The sequence below is a fragment of the Rhineura floridana genome, chromosome 16 (genome assembly GCF_030035675.1).
Source record: "Rhineura floridana isolate rRhiFlo1 chromosome 16, rRhiFlo1.hap2, whole genome shotgun sequence".
Lineage (NCBI taxonomy): Eukaryota > Metazoa > Chordata > Lepidosauria > Squamata > Rhineuridae > Rhineura > Rhineura floridana.
The window spans coordinates 37,577,663-37,593,427 of record NC_084495.1 but is presented as its reverse complement, the minus strand read 5'-3'; the positions used below and the strand labels follow the sequence as shown (position 1 = coordinate 37,593,427).

Here is a 15,765-nt window from a genome sequence, read left to right as displayed (position 1 = left end):
GGTGTCTGTGATCGGTTATTAGAGGATTCTCCAAAACTATTGCTCTTTTCTGAGAGAAATGCAAATAGAATTTGAAACCCACTAATGTGTTTTGGCCAGCCCTACTTCATTGGTTCAGCCAGTGGCTTTGGCCTGCAAATGGGTTGCACATCTGTGTTTAGGGTTTTTAAGGGAAGTAGCGGTGGAGGCAAAGGAGAAAACTGGAAAAGGGTGGGGGAGAAGGTGGGCCTGAAAGGTTAGTCCTCATTCTGAAATTGTTGAAGACTGGCTGAAATTGTGTATTTGTACACCAGCATGCCTCAAATGAGGATTGCTTTGTGTTTATGTTCCTAATTCACACAGTGAAGAGGCAATGTCTCTAGGCAGATCTATTGAAGATGCATGCGCTCACATTTTATGTTTTGGGACATGCAGTTTTGCCAGTGGTGCCCTGCTGCTTCTCCTGCCAAGTGGAATCTTGCCTAATTGGCCATCCATTAAAACAAAAAAGCAACGCTGAAGCCATGTTCTGGCTTCTTCCTGATGAGTCTTGAATTGGAGCAAAATAAGAAAACATCAGAAGACTGCCTCAGTAGTTTTCTCAGTGTGTTTGGAGTTTACTTAACGAGAGGCAGGCTGTTGCTGCGCTGCTGGAGCAGAAGCATAAAGCAACTGGCTAGTTAAGTCACAAAAGGTACAACTGGGAAGGCAGGACCTCAGTGGGGCACCTGCTTTCCATGTGGAAAATCCCTAGTTCAGTCCCCAATGGTATCTCCAGCTAGGTCTAGGAATATCCCCCCATCTGAAAGCAAGAGAGAGCTGCTGCCAGTTGGTATGGATAATACCAAGCTAGGTGGACCAAAGTTCTGCTGCCCTGCATGTTAAAAAGTGAATGTGGCCAATTCTTAGATTTTATTTTTTAAAAGGCTGCTTTCTTTGTGGGGTGGGGAGATGTATGGGAAAATCTCAGAAGACATTTTGATGTAATGAGGTTTAGAATGGCGCGTTTGATTCTCCTGTCCCATGGTCCTATCTCATGTCCCTGCTTTCCAGCCAGGTGGGCTTCTTGGCATGCCTATTGTAGTATACAACAGTACCGAAGGCTGGTAGGCTTTGTTTATGTAACACGGATGAGATAAGGAAAGGCCCTTAATTGGCCAAAATGGACAGTGGATCCCAATAGCTCATTAGTTAATATTTTCTCACACTACTAAGGGCTGGGAACTTGGCCTTCAAGGCAGCTGCAATGAATCACGCTGCTACAAAGCCCAAGGACACTGACCAACAGGATTGATAAACGACAGAAGCGTGAGCCCAGAATTAAAAACATCCCAACAGGTATAGCTAATTAAAGTCACAGGTGTAAACCTGCACCCAGGTCAAGGAGCTTTTTTAGTATAATAAGGCTCCCTAAATTCTGTATGGAAAGTTGCAACACAGACCTTAGCTGTAGTGGTGCTGTGTACCTGTTGGCGAGCTGAGATCTCTCTGTTGCCGCTTACCTGGGGCTTCCGGCAACTGAAGGGAGCACATAAGATTATCTGTGCTCAGTAGCTGCTTGTATCCTTTTTAGTGCATTGCCTGATGCTCTCAAATAAAAGTTGTAAATCTTCCCCACTGGTGTATTCTTTGCCTTTCAAATCCCACAAACCTCTTGCCTTTGGCAAAACAGGAGGGTTTACAAAAACCTTTTGACATCACAGTGGGGTACCTATGGAATTAGTAAAAACAAAATGGTGGAAGCACAACACTTTTTCACGGGACCTGTGAGAGCAGTGAGATACTGAAATGACAAATTGGGGGAGGGGCACACAGCCCATGTTGGTTGGGGGCAGGGTCGGCTCAAAAGGGTGGCGAGGTTGGGCCCTGGCTGAGGGCCCTGTGGCCCGAGGGGCCCCTCAACGGGTGGGGGAGTAGCACTCCCTTTCCACGATCTGCAGCAGAATCGCTGCCGCAGATAGCACCACCTGCCCGTTCCCTCACTCCACCTAGCTTTCCTGTGTTTTGAGGCTGCACATGCAGCGCTGCCCTCAACCAAGATGGCAGCCACGGTTTCCCTAAGAGGTTGAAGTGTCTGCCACCATCTTGGCTGATGGCAGCCCTGCATGTGCATAGCACACATGTGTGCCATCAACCAAAATGCATGTGCAGCTGCAAAACACAGGACAGAAAGACAGGTGGAGCGAGGGAACGGGCTGGTGGTGTGATCGGTGGTAGAGTGTGCCGGGGCCTGGGGCAGGCTGGTGCCCAGGGGCCCCAGCATGCCTGGAGCCAGCCCTGGTTGGGGAGGTGAGCCGCTGGTTTTACAAACCAGTTCTTTTCCTATTCCATTTGGCAAGAGAGTATACATAGTCTTGCTCCCCTATTTTTATTCTGTCAGGTAAATTATGAGGTACTCACTTCCCTGCTCCAAGACAACACCCCGTCTGCTCATTGGTTTTAACAGTAAGCATGACAGCCTCTTGAATCCAAAAGGTATTAGGAAGGAAACACTGCACTGAATCCGAACAAGCAGTAATCTCCTATTTATTAGAGGAAACACCTTGGTGTCTACCACAAGAGTTGCAACATGTCACCCCCCCATAATTCAACCTGCATACACGGAATCTGTCTTTCCATCAGTTTTCACAGGCAGACATCCTGTGCACAGAAAATAGATGACAAAAATCTACATAAAAGGCATCTTTCAGTTATGAGGTATAAAAGCTAGTAGTTGGGCAAACTGCTTTTACAATCCAGCAAAGTTACAAGGTTCCTAAGCGTGTTTCATTCTAAAGTCAGCAGTGGCCATTCCTGAAGGTTAAATGCTTGATTAAAAGAAGCCAGGTACTACTACTGTACATTGCACGACCCTAACTTTTTTTTTAACAGAAGATTAACAAAAGTTTAATGCTGCTATTATCTCTATATGGATTATTATGAATGCATGCTTAAATGAAGCACCATAACTTAATCTGACACCTCCGATTGTAGGGTGGAGTCAAATGGCCACTTTTTTTGTCCCCTGTTACAGTATGAACCCCAGGCAGATTTTTGGAAAGCCCAGCCCAGGAGTAGTTGTACTGTTAAGCTAGCCTTGCCTGTCTTGCATCTCGCAAATCTAATCTTCAGGCTTTGCCTACCATGTCCTGAGGACAGGTGTGATAAGGAGCATCTGCAGATGTACACAAAGCCTGGTCTTTTCAAACCAGCGTGAAACTTCTCAAAAAGTGTGAGAGAGAAGCCTCTTGAAATGAGGGGTGTATGGAGGGCCCTCACTGTCTATAAAAGCTGGAAAGAACAGCGTATTTAGGGAGCTCTGGGGATCATTGTTCTATGTGCACTAGGAGTTTCTAGAAGTAGAAAATCTGTTCCATAGACATGGTGCAGTCTAGTCTGTGGAACAGGAATGTTTCAAAATAAGGCACATAAACAATCATGCACTTCTCTGAAAAGAAGTGTTTTATGGTTTGGTGGGTACTAGACACACACACACACACACACACAAGTTAGACTTTTTAAAAATTGCATTAAAAACCTGATGTCCCTGATTAGCAATACTTTTCAAACAGCATCCAACTCATTCCTGGGGCTTTTTTCATCGGAACTGCACCATGAAAGGAGAGCAAAAAGCTCTCTTTAAAAGCAGCCATATGAATTCACCCTCATTTTACTGGTCACTCACTAGTTAGTAACCTAATCAGCTGTGTCTTGCCTGTTATATGCTCAGCTATCAGTAAGTATATTTGGATGTGCAAAGCTTTGCCCTAAACTTCAATTGGCATTTTAAGGATGGCAAGAAAGCAAAATTAGCTGCAGCTAAGATGTTACTGCGGAGCTTTTATTTAACATCACCTGCAAAGGTGGTGGGGGGGGTAAGAGAGAGAGAGACAGGAGAGAGTGCCTTGCACTTTTCAAGAAAGCAAGTGGGGAGTGGGCACCTAACATGCAGGCAGCTTGTGAGCAGACTGTATCCAAGTGCAAGGATCACACTCCACTCCGTAGTGAGGCAGTGCCTGCTTGCTCTCTCCTCCCTTACAGCTTCTTGGCACAACTGGGGCAGTAGACTTGCTCACTGTGAAAGACGAAAGGCTTATTAGCCAGAGGGACAGAGCACTTCTTGCAGCTGAAACAGTAGTCGTGCCAGGAGTGGCCTTCGTGGGTGACTACGCTGGCACCTCTTCCAAAGCCTGTTGAATTAAAAAAAAAGGCAAGAGTTAAAAGGTGAGGGGAAAACTAAGTCTGATTTGGTGGTTCCTCATGGTGTTTCCCTGATGGAGCTTTTCCAAATTGTTTCCCATTCAGTCACAGTCAAGCCCTGCAAAAGGGGCTTGTTAGTTCCCCCACTGATTTCAAACAGACTTTAGGCACAACTTGGATTTCTCATGATGGGAGCAGATATTTTCCAGTGGAAGATGCTTCCAGCATGTTCAACCGCAAGTCATGAAGTGCTAAGATGGCATAGCATGCGTGACAGTGCTTAGTCCCTGCTGGAAAGCTGCTTAGGCACTGTTTCACTGGCTCACCTGTGATGGGGTTCTTGCACTTGTTGCATTTCTTGGCAACGAAGGACTTGTAGCAATCCACACAGTAGAACTGATCCTCCACAGCCGTGAAGCGCTGCCCACCCAGCTTCTTCGTGCAGGTGGCACACACAAAGCATTCGGCATGGTAAGGCTGATCCTGGTAGGAGACTCCTCCAGAAGTGATGGCCTGGCCGGGGAAGGTAAGGCAGCAGTCAGTGTATTGCCTGCGCTCCTGGGAAAACATTCCCACCCAGCTACCCAAGACCTCTGCATCAACAGGGGAAGTGTCAGTTCTTCTCTTCACACCTTAATTTCAGTGCTACTTCTTAAGGTCTAGAACAGGGTGAGGGACGCTCTTCATTCTGTTCTGAGCAACCTTCTAGGGACCACATGCCAGAGGTGGGCAGGCCAGAGGCAAAAGTGGACAGAGCAACAAATTTAACAAATGTTACCTTTGAAAGGTAGGCTAGTTATCGCACACCCACACCCCTCTCTGTGCCATCCAAGCAAACAAGGGGCATCATCAGAGCTCAAGGGTATGTTTCAGCCAGGCAACAACACTCCAGGAGTGAGCAAAGCAGGGTTGGTAAGGCATGTGTCTGAGAAGGGGGTCTGGCCTGGAAGAGTCCCAAGGACCAGACAAAGAAGCTGGGAGGGCTGCATTTGGTCCCTGGCCTGAGATTCCCAACCTCTGGTTTAGGAAGATGCATCAAGGAAAGACCGCATCTGAACAAGCCATGACAGCTTTGATGGGCCCGGGCTGTAGCAGGTACACAGCCAAAATTCTCACGCCTGTCAAATGGGAGTGATTAGCAATAACTACCCCTCAGTTTTAGCTTCGTGGTCCTGCCGTTGCCCAAGGGCAGGCAGCAGAAATAGGAAACCGGCAGGGTGTCTGTGTTTCAACACAACCTCCTCCTTCTGAACAGCCATTTGATTTCCAGAACAAGGGAGTAAGCAGAGCTCCAAGCTCTTTGGAGGAAAGGCAGAATCCAAAGGATCAAAACTACTGAGAGGATCAGCAGGACTTACATTCTTGCACTTCACGCAGGCCTTGGCAAATTTCTGCTCGTGGCAGGAGGTGCAGTAGATCTCGTTGTCTTTGGGGAAGAAGCTGGCAGTGCCAATCACCTTCTTGCACTCGAAGCAGATGAAGCATTCCTTATGCCAGACAGTCTTCTTGTACTCCACATTCTGATCACCTGCAAGGAAAAGGGGGGAAGAGAAGTCAGGGCCCACTGTCAGGTTTCATACAATGTGTGGCAGAGGTAAACTGAGCTTTGAGAAATGTGAATTGACAGGCACTTCGGGGGGGGCATGTAGCATAGCCCTCTTCTGGGATTGTACTGCATTGGATCTGGGGGGAAGAGGCATCCCAGGAAACTGTAGGCCTGAGCCCTTCTCCATGACATGCTCAACTTCCATGCTTCAGGAGACCTTGATGTGGAAAAGCATTTGAACATACGGCCCTTGTCACCACCTGCATTTAGAAGTGGTGCAGTCCTCAGTGGACTTTATGAGCACACAGGCAGACTCTTAACCTTGCAGGGATTCAGCTTCTGTTTTGTAAATTACCCCTGTTGCCCCTTGACACCAGCATGCTCCATGATCAAGGGCGATGAGAAGCATGCCCCAGGAGCAGGCGCGAGGCAGCTTCCCAGAGATCCTACCTGCAATGATGGGCTTCTGGCAACCCTTGCAGTGGGTCGCATTCTCAGAGGCGGTGCACTTGTTGCACCAGACTTTGTTGTTCTCCTTCAGCATGAAAGGCTCATTCACCAGAGAGGTGGAACACTTAAAGCAGCGGAAACAGTTGTCATGCCAGTAGCGGTTTTTGAAATGCAGCTCCTGGAGGAAGGAAAACAGCAATGCTAAGGAAGGTTCATAAGATGTGGTCCAAGGGAAAGCAAATCTCAACTGCTTCTGTCTTCAGGACAATCAGAAATCCAGCAGCTTCTGCAGAGTCAGACAGTCACAGAGCTGGGAAATAAAAGATGAGGTCACACAGCAGACATCCTGATTTGCTTGCCCAAAATTTGTGCAGAGGTACCGTAACAATGGCCTTCTGGAACTTTCACCCCAAATCATTTGCACATTTTTGGGAGGTCATACAGTGTCATCATCTAGTGGTTCTTATCCTGCACTTTCCAGTGCAGTTTTCTGATGCTTCTCATCTTGGCCTTTGGGCAGTAAGAAAAGTAACAGAAAATAACACAGAACAGCCACTACACACAGTGGTGTTGTATAACTTCTGCACAAAGTTTCTGAGAATGGCTCAGGATGGATGCTCAATAAGCAGCCTCTCCAGAAGCGCTGTAACTTGGATGGGCAACGTTTTCAAGGAGGGTCGGTCTGTCAATGGCGATTAAGCATGACGGCTATTTCGGAGGCAGGGTGCCACTGAATCCAAGAAGGAAGGCTGTTGCATTCAAGCCTCTGCTTATGGGATTCTCAAAGGCTTCCAGTTGGTCACTTTGGGACGCAGGATGCTTAAGCAGGTGGACCTTTGGTTTGATTCAGCAGGGTGCTTATTACGTCCTTATACAGCCCAAGACCTAAATACCTGAAGGAATCCTTACTTCCATGCCAACCTCCCCATGTATTAATTCATGTCATCTTTGGAGGCTCTCCTTCAGGTTCCCCTGCCCTCTGAGGTAAAGTGGCTGATGCCCAGTGAGAAAGGGAAAGAGCTTTCGGAATCAGACTGTGAGTCAAAATATACCTCCGTTCAACACAAACTGCTGCTGTGTTAAATATTAACACAAGATGCTTTCAGCTTCAAAATGCTACGATGAGCTCCACAAAGGATCCACCTGCCTTGTTCAGATCTCAGAAGAGCTTTGGATGCAATGGGGGGGAAAGGACAGGCGGCTCTGTCTTTTTCAGTTTAATAAATCCCTGGGCAAAGAACATGTTTTGACCTGACGCCCCACCACCTTCTGAAAGCTCATTCCTCATCCACGCCCTTTAAGGAATTATGCTTAAACATAAAATTAAAACAATTAATTAGTTGTTTTCTAAATCATTATGTTTTATGTAACCCGACCTGGGACCAGTTAGTAAAGGGTACAATATAACTACAATTAATTAATTAATTGATACCACACTATGACCCCAGCATTGGCTTTCCTTGCTTTTTGCAATCTGTTAATCCTCCCTCTCCTACCCCATCAAAAGTCCTTTATTTCCCTCTGATTGCAAGCTCTCTGGCCAGTAATTGGGTGGCTGCCACTGTCTCTGCAGGTCTTAGCACAGCGATGGTGCTGCTAAACCATCGCTACACAGGCTGCAGTTCTCCTGGCTGCTGAAAATCTCTCATGTAGGGTTCCTTCCGGGCAACCCGCCTCGTCTCTCTACCTTGGAATCGGCCCCAATTGGCTTCCGGCACTCTGCACAGGTGTTGGCACAGAACTTCTCAAAGCACTTGATGCAGCAGTGGCGTCCGTCCTTCTGCACATACTTCTTCCCATGCAGCGGGTCACGGCAGTAGTGGCAGTCAAAGCGCTCCGACATGGTGCCCACAGTGTAGGCGGTGGGCCCTGCAGAGGAAAGAAGAATGTGGGGCTGGCCATTAGTCATTCAGATCTTATCAGAACACATCTTGTTCCAGAGAGGGACTGAAGGGAGAGCCTGTAACTGGTTTTATTCCCCCCTTTTTTAGTTTTTACTTCTTTAGTCCCCTTTTAATATCACTCCCCTAGATTTCTCAACTGTATCTTATGTATTTTTATCTGTTTTAGTGTTTTTGTGATTTTAATATGCGTGACTTTATTGTGAGCCGCCCTGAGTGCCCTGTTGTACAGTAGAAGGGCAGGATAGAAATATTTTAAACAAACAAACAAACAAGGGAATTTATTTATTTACTTATTCATTTAATTTATATCCCGCCCTTCCTCCCAGGAGGACCACCAAGGATGATCCAGTCTGTTTACTGCACAACAATACTCAATGAAACTGCCTCATCCTGACTCAGACTTGGGTCACTTCCACACTGTCAGTGCATACCGAAAATGTAGGGTTTATGTAATTAAAGTGGGCTAGAGTGCTCTGTTGCAACAAATTCTTATTTTTTTAAATGGCTTTTTGCAGTTAGGAAAGTGATGGGGAAATGCATTGGACAATGTGGGAAGAACGAATGATTAACAGGGTGGATAAGCACCCCACAAGCAAACCAAGATGAATGCTCATTGTCATATAGCCACCCTGCAAACAAATCAGAACAAATGCTCAATACAGTCCAGACGTAGTCTAACCTCCCTGTAAGCTTTATGCCAGCAAATCAGGATAAATGCTCAATAAACAGTTTTTCTGGAAGAGCCCCTAGTCCGTCCATCCCAGAGTTTTCTTCCTGGCAGTGGCCTCCAAAGGTTCTTGGGGCTGGGATGTTTCCCAGTGCCTGCTATCTGATCCTTGTAACTGGAGATGCAGGGGACTGAACCTGCAAGCCTTCTACCACTGAGCTGTGGAATCTTCTAAGAAATAACAGCATGAACATACAAAGCTGCCTTATTCTGCATTGGTTCATCTAGGACTGGCTGCAGTTCTCTGGGGTCTCAGGTAAGGCCCTTTCCAAACCCTGCTACTTGAGACCCTTTTTGACCAGAGATGTGGGGAGGGATTGAACCTGAGATGTTCTGCATGCACTTTTGGCATGGGGAGGGCTTACTGTGCGGCCAGAGGTTTTAAAGTTCACAAGTCCACAGGGAAATTATTTTACTAGTCCAAAAAGTGGGGCATTTGCATTCCGTGAACTGAACACCAGTCAAACCATGGAGGCTCCTTTGATGGTATCTGTGGGGCGTGTGTCATTCCACCATTCATGATCATCTCAAAAGGGTCCCACGTAGACAGAGGTAAAGGTAGACATAACTAGAGCTATTCAAATTATCACTTGCATCAAGACAGCATGAAGTTATTTCAGTCACTTAATTAACTGTGAAGGTAATGGGGCACTTAATTGACTAATTTTTCCCCCCAAGGCAGATGGATTCATTGGATTACACAACCTTAAAAGCCTAGCAAAATTAAACACACTGCTGCAAGCTGAAAGGAGGAAGAGAAGGGCTGAATCCCTGGAAAAGCAAGGTTTAGGTTGCATTTTCACCTTTCATCACCAGGGGGTGCAATAAAACGTCAACTCCCTACCCATGGCAGATGGGCTCCACCAATCAAGGAGAAGATTTCCACAGCAGGCAAACTGTGGGGAGGGAGATGCTGTCCAGCTAGCGCTAAGCAGCATCGTGGGCAAAGGAGCTCTTCTCTCACTGCCTCCCTCCCCTCCCAACATTCACCACCAACCCCTCGCTAAAAAGTGAGCTGCGTGGCACTGGAGGACCACTAACTACATCCTTCTTTCTGGACAGCAGGAAGGATAAAGGGAGGGCCAGGAGGAGGGAACGCAGGCGCCCTGGAAACAGGACAGAGCTGTTCTTACCAGAGAGATTGATTTAAAAAATTCACACATCACTTGAGCATCTGGTAAACATTCAAAGCTGCCATTGACCATGGTTTTCTGTGGACGACACACAGAGTGGTGTTGCTCTTTCTTTTGGCATCTCTGTGGCAAAAATACTACATACGAACTTCAGAAGAGCCTGGCTGCAGGGACCAGGCCACAGAGGGCCCATCTAACCCAGGATCCTCTTCGCACAGTGGCCAACCAGGTGCCCATTATGGGAAGCAACACCCAAGCGCAACAGCAGCACCTTGTCCCACTCGTGTTCCCCAGCAACTGGTATTCATACCAACCCTGATACCAGAGGAAATATATAACCATCATGGCTAGTAGCCATTGATAGCCTTACATGCCTCCATGAATTTGTTTATATCCCCTTTAAAGCCATCCAAGATGATGGCCATTGCTGCATCCACAGTTTAACTCTTTGCTGTGTGAAGAAGTGCCTCCCTTTGTCTCTCCTGAATCTCCTAAAATTCAGCACCATAGATGTGTATAATGGCATTAAGATACTGGCAGGTATACACTGGAACAGCAGCCACAGTGATAGAAAAAACACATTTCAGAATATCTATGCACAGCACTCTTGCCTCTGTGAGTGGCTAGATGGCACGATATTGGAAGGGGGGCAAACACCTTTTCTGACTAAAAATGTTGTTCTCTTGGTCATCTTTGCTCAGAATCTAGGGGCTCATCTATATGGGAGCATTTCTTCGTAGGAAATACACTTCTTTTACTTTCACTTTTCATTTGCATTGTCTGCAGTTCCTGCTCAAAAGTTAGCTGCCAATTGCTTTTTCCCATTCACACAAGCAGACATTCCTCTGGGGATGATTAGTCTTGCTTTTTCCTTGTGACCCCTCCCTCTAATTATAGATTTCCACTCCCTCTGGTTGCTAAGGTAACCGAGCATGCTCAGTCTGTTCTACCAGCTGCAGTAGGTTCTTTTTTTAAAAAAACTCAGAAGTGTGAATCTCTCTATTTTCCCTGGTAGGATACAGCTGAAATACAACTCTTTATTGGAGCAATGTTATGCTTTTGTGCACAAGCTAGGGGGAAAAGAAAATAACGGCACTGTTTGCAGCAACATAAAAAAGGCCAACAGAATGGAGGAGAGCAACCGGAAGTAGCCTGTCAGCCTACAGGAAATAAAATGAATGGAGGAGGAGGGAGGTGTGGAGAGGGGAACAATTGACGCACTCAACTAAAAATATCAGAGAAAAGCATCTGCAAGCACTAGAGAAAGGGAGTGGAGACATTTTTCCTTCCCTTTTAGTATAATCAGTGGATTGGGTTAGTACAGATTTATAGGGGGAAACTGCATGATAGCTTCTGTTTGCCCCTAACGTCATGTGAACCATGCCAATTTAAAGGAGATGTGAGTAGCACCAAAGACCCAGTAAATCACCATGTAGATGAGCCCTAGATGAAGGAGCATGGCCCTGGCCAACACTTTCCCAGGTATCACCTGGCAACATCTTCAAGATCCACATCCCATTCTGCATCTGGGATGCAATTCTCAAGTAGCACATTGCTCCAGAATTCAAAGGCACGTCTCTGACCATCAGTCAGGTCTTCATTAACACCCCCCCTTGCAAAGATTGGCACCTTTGTCCCTCTGTACTGAGCACTGATTGAGAAACAGCTAATTGTGCAAGAGTCGAGAAGGAGACCAAGAGAGAACGTTAAATAAAAGTTTAGCAAATCCATCCAGGAATCACATGGGACCCCATATTCTTAGACAAGAAAAAGAGACCCAAAAAAGTAATGTTTTGAAAGAAGGTATTTGAGATCAGCTTCAAAGGTCAAAGCACTGGGCCAAGTTGAAAGGTTTCTCTTCTCCCCCAGTGTCATAGCCAAGACAAGCCTTCTCTTCTCCAAACAAACAAACAGACTTGAAATATCCAAACTATGCTGCTCCTGAGCCAGCTCTATGCTGCTCTTGTAAATGGAACAGTTTTGTTTCTCCATTGACTGCTTATCTTACTTTTAAGAAGCCCTGATTGTTCAGGATCCCAAGGAGCCCTTGCTAGATAATCTGATGTTCTTTATTTTGATGGCCCTTTCAGAACCCAGGTCACACATAATAGCCAATGTACAGCCGCTGCCTGGGGATGTGCCTTAAAGCAGCCTGTGCTTGACAAAAAGAGACCGTTGTGTCTCCCCATCCCCTGCCATAAAGAATACTACAGCTGACCCTGTTCAAGATCAGGGCTAGATGCTCTTCAGCTCTCTGAATCAACTTTTTAAAATAAAAAGCCATAGCAAAATAAATAAATAGTCAAAACAAAACAAAGGGAGTTTCAAAAGAAGTTTGCAGTACGAGTCGGGGTCTCTCAAAGAGCAAAACAACTCCACTCCTAGGTGCCTATAAGAAAGTTGCAGTTTCAATCCCAACCTATATACAACTTCAGTTCTGATTATACTGGAAAGGATTTTTAAACTGCTGCAATTTGCCCTGAGCCCTTTGGAGGAGATAGAAACTGAAAAGGAATATTTAAAAGTGTTTTATAGTATCTTCATTTCTTGTGGGCTTCCAAAAGCACCTAGTTGCCCACTGTGAGGAGATGCTGTATACTGAGTCAGGCCCTCGGTCCATCTAGCTCAGCACTGTTTGCACTGACTGGCAGTGGCTCTCCAGGATTTCAGGCACGGGTCCCTTCCAACCTTACCTGGAGATGCCTCCAGGGATTAAGCCTGGGACCTTCTGCCACTGATCTACAGCCCTTTCCCATAAACAGGATGCTGGACTAGATGGACCTCTGATCTAGGCTCTTCTTAGCCATGGTAGCTCAAGTAGAAAGAAAGAAAGAAAGAAAGAAAGAAAGAAAGAAAGAAAGAAAGAAAGAAAGAAAGAAAGAAAGAAAGAAAGAAAGAAAGAAAGAAAGAAAGAAAGAAAGAAAGAACTCCAAGGAGAGAGGCAGTATACCTCTGAGTATCATGTTGAGGATGCACCACAGGGCTGTTGCCTGAGTGGGAAGAACTTCTGGGCCAGTGCCCTGCTGGAGGGCTTCCTGGAAGCATCTGGTTGTCCATGGTGGGGAACAGGATATTGGCCTCCCTTGACCTCATCTTGTAAAGGTTTTTTTTTTATTTGCATAGGACTCAGGGAAGGCCAGACCGCCTGAGATATATCAGTGCAAACTCTTAGTGGCGTTGCTTTTCATGCCCACACTTAGGAATGTGATTGCAATGGACGAAGACACTGAATCTCTCCCCAAAAGCTGGTCCTAGAAGTTGCTTTCTGAGCCCTGAAGTTCATAGGAGCCCAGTAGGAGGGTTCCAGTGTGGGCCACAAGCGCTGCCTTTGGAGAGTGTAGTCTCCACATTGCCCAGATTACACTTGAGAAGGGAATGACATTGGTCCTCCATTCAAAGTCAATCTCATGATGGAAAAGGCTGTTGGAGAAAGTGGGTGCCTATGGACTCTATCTTGACATGCATGTCTTGTTTTCATTCCTAGTCTCCTAAGCAACATGTAGCTTTCACAGCTGGAACACCATCTCCTCTCCAATTTGCCAAAACTTCCAGCTATGTTAACCTTGACCTGTCTCCCATTTATCTGGACAGCTGCCACCTCATCAGTCATGAGAGGGACAAATTCACAGGGCTTCCTCTGTTGTGGCTCTCATTCTTTGCCGAGTTGCTTTTGGCATTGCTATTATTATAAGCAGCATTAGATCCTGAAACCCAGGTCTGGCCCAGGGGTTGCCAAATTGCCATTCCTGTCCTGTCTGAAGCTTTCAAAATTATACAGTCACATGCATAAGCTCAGACCAGAAGAAGCATGCAATGCAAGTGCCAGAGGTCCTCCTCACAGGGCTAGGGAGAGCTCAGAAAAACAAATGTGCTAATTGCTAACTCATTTCTGTAATGTTCCCTCTCCCCAATCTAAATATAAGCACATTACCCCATTGTTTCCTGACTCACTTGCCCTTTAACTTGATTACCCGGAATTTGGCCCAGCTATATAAAGAATACCGTGTCATAGCAACAGCATGCAGAGCACATTCAACAAAAGAAATGGAGGCCAAACTGATAAGCAGAGAGCTGTAGCACAGGAGGATGTGTTCATGTATCTGAAGAGTGCTGGAAAGCAGATAGACCCTTAACAAAGGAACTCCAGAGATGATGGGGGTCAAAAAAGTACAGATAAACTTTTTATTTTTTTTAAGGGACAAGAACTCAGAAGCTCTGCTTGGTTTACACCCTGGAGAGCTACCAGCAAAGCAGAAGACGGGGGCCTAAGTAGACAGATGATCTGACTCAGTATAAAGCAGACTCAGATGTTCCTATGGACTGCTCAGTTTTTGCCACCATTATTTATTATTAATTACATTTATTACCCCGCCTTTCTTTTCGTGATAGAAACCCAAGGCAGATTGCATATGGTTCCCAGGCGGTCTCCCATCCAGGCACTGACCAGACCTGACCCTGCTTAGCTTCAGCAGGGAGCTGGCCTCGTGTGCCTTCAGACCAACGCCTGGGACCATGCCAGGTCAGTGCCCTGCCTCCCTCTGCCAGGAGGTGCATTGCCACAAAAGCCCACCAGATGGGAAAGTGTCAAATGTTTCATGAGTGCTGGCAGCTTGGTGGACACTCTACTCTTCATAACACGGAAGCGGTACAGTCCTGGCCCCAGAGGGCTCCCAACCTGTCTCCCCCACCATGCCACGCCAGGGCAACATTACAATCGGTGGCATGCAGCAGGCCAGTTCTGCAAGGCAGTGCTGGATGTTGTGTTGGTGGTTGCATTTTGATGGGTCAATGCTACTGAGCTTGTGAGTTATTCTGGACTGAGGCAGCAAAGAAAAGGGAAAGTGATGCCATAGAGGCCTTCTGCTCCCATGGGGTACCCACTCGTTTCTGGTGCCCCACTGTTGTCTCAAGTCAAACAGGGCTCACAGGTTTCTGAAGCACGAGGAAAGTCCCAGGCCTGCTGAGTAGGCTCTCCTCAGTTTCCGGCCCAGCCAGCACCTGAGCTGCGACTGGCTAGAGTGGGAGAGGGGGCTTCTCTCAGCAGCCAAGATGGGCTTCAGATCCCCCCACTTCAAGAGGCCTATCTTGTCCCCTTCCCCAATGGGTGCTGTGGAATTGCTGATTGTTTTGGATACTCCCTGGGATGATGACTTTTCTTATTTATTTCTTAACATATGCTTTCTCTTGTAGGCTGCATTCCTATTTTCACTTTCCTGGGAGTAAGTCCTACTGAGCTCAAAGGGATTTACTTCTGAGTGGACATGACTGTGTGCATACCATATATTTAAGCACATTTCCCCCTCCCACAAAAAAAAATCCTGGGAACTCTAGTTTCTTAAGGCTGCAGGGAATTGTAGCTCTGTGAGGAATCAACTATAGTTCCCAGGATTCTGTGGGGGCAGGGAATGCGCTTTCAATGTACAGTGTGTATGCAGCCAGTCTTTCTTTTTGGTGTTTTAATTGTGGCTGCGAGCCAACTTAAGTCCTTTTTAAAACAGAAACATAGACTGTAAATGCTTTTAATAATACTCATACAGATAACACCAGTATCACACCGCCTTCAGCTCTTTAGGAGAGGAATGTATTTACTAATTCTGACTATTATCTACAAGGGTGTGAGCCTGTGTGTGCACAGTACTGGTGCTTGAAGCATGTTAAGGGCTCTTTGAACTGCAGTAGCCGCTCAAGGGAATGGGTTCCTCCTCACTTATCCATGCTGGGTTCTGTCCAAATGGCTACAAGGAGCCAGGATTGAGCTGACCTAGCCAGCTCTCAGCCTGACCTGCACCATTTCTTGGGGCCGGTTTTATGCACAGCTGAGTGAGACAGAGGCCACAGGCATGCTGT

At 46.5% G+C, this 15,765-nt stretch overlaps 1 protein-coding gene across 2 annotated transcripts in view; it reads right to left on the bottom strand.

The window, feature by feature from the left end:
- Window positions 1-2,488: 2,488 nt before the first annotated feature.
- Window positions 2,489-15,765, bottom strand: part of FHL1 (four and a half LIM domains 1) — a 36,981-nt gene continuing 23,704 nt past the window's right edge. For both annotated transcript variants that reach the window (XM_061598573.1, XM_061598570.1), the window contains exons 2-6: window positions 7,842-8,023; window positions 6,155-6,332; window positions 5,517-5,686; window positions 4,485-4,671; window positions 2,489-4,148 (exon numbers count right to left, since the gene is read on the bottom strand). In XM_061598573.1, the coding sequence (XP_061454557.1) occupies window positions 3,994-4,148; window positions 4,485-4,671; window positions 5,517-5,686; window positions 6,155-6,332; window positions 7,842-7,997 (846 nt within the window). In that variant the 5' untranslated portion in view covers window positions 7,998-8,023 and the 3' untranslated portion in view covers window positions 2,489-3,993. The remainder of the gene's footprint in view (window positions 4,149-4,484; window positions 4,672-5,516; window positions 5,687-6,154; window positions 6,333-7,841; window positions 8,024-15,765) is intronic.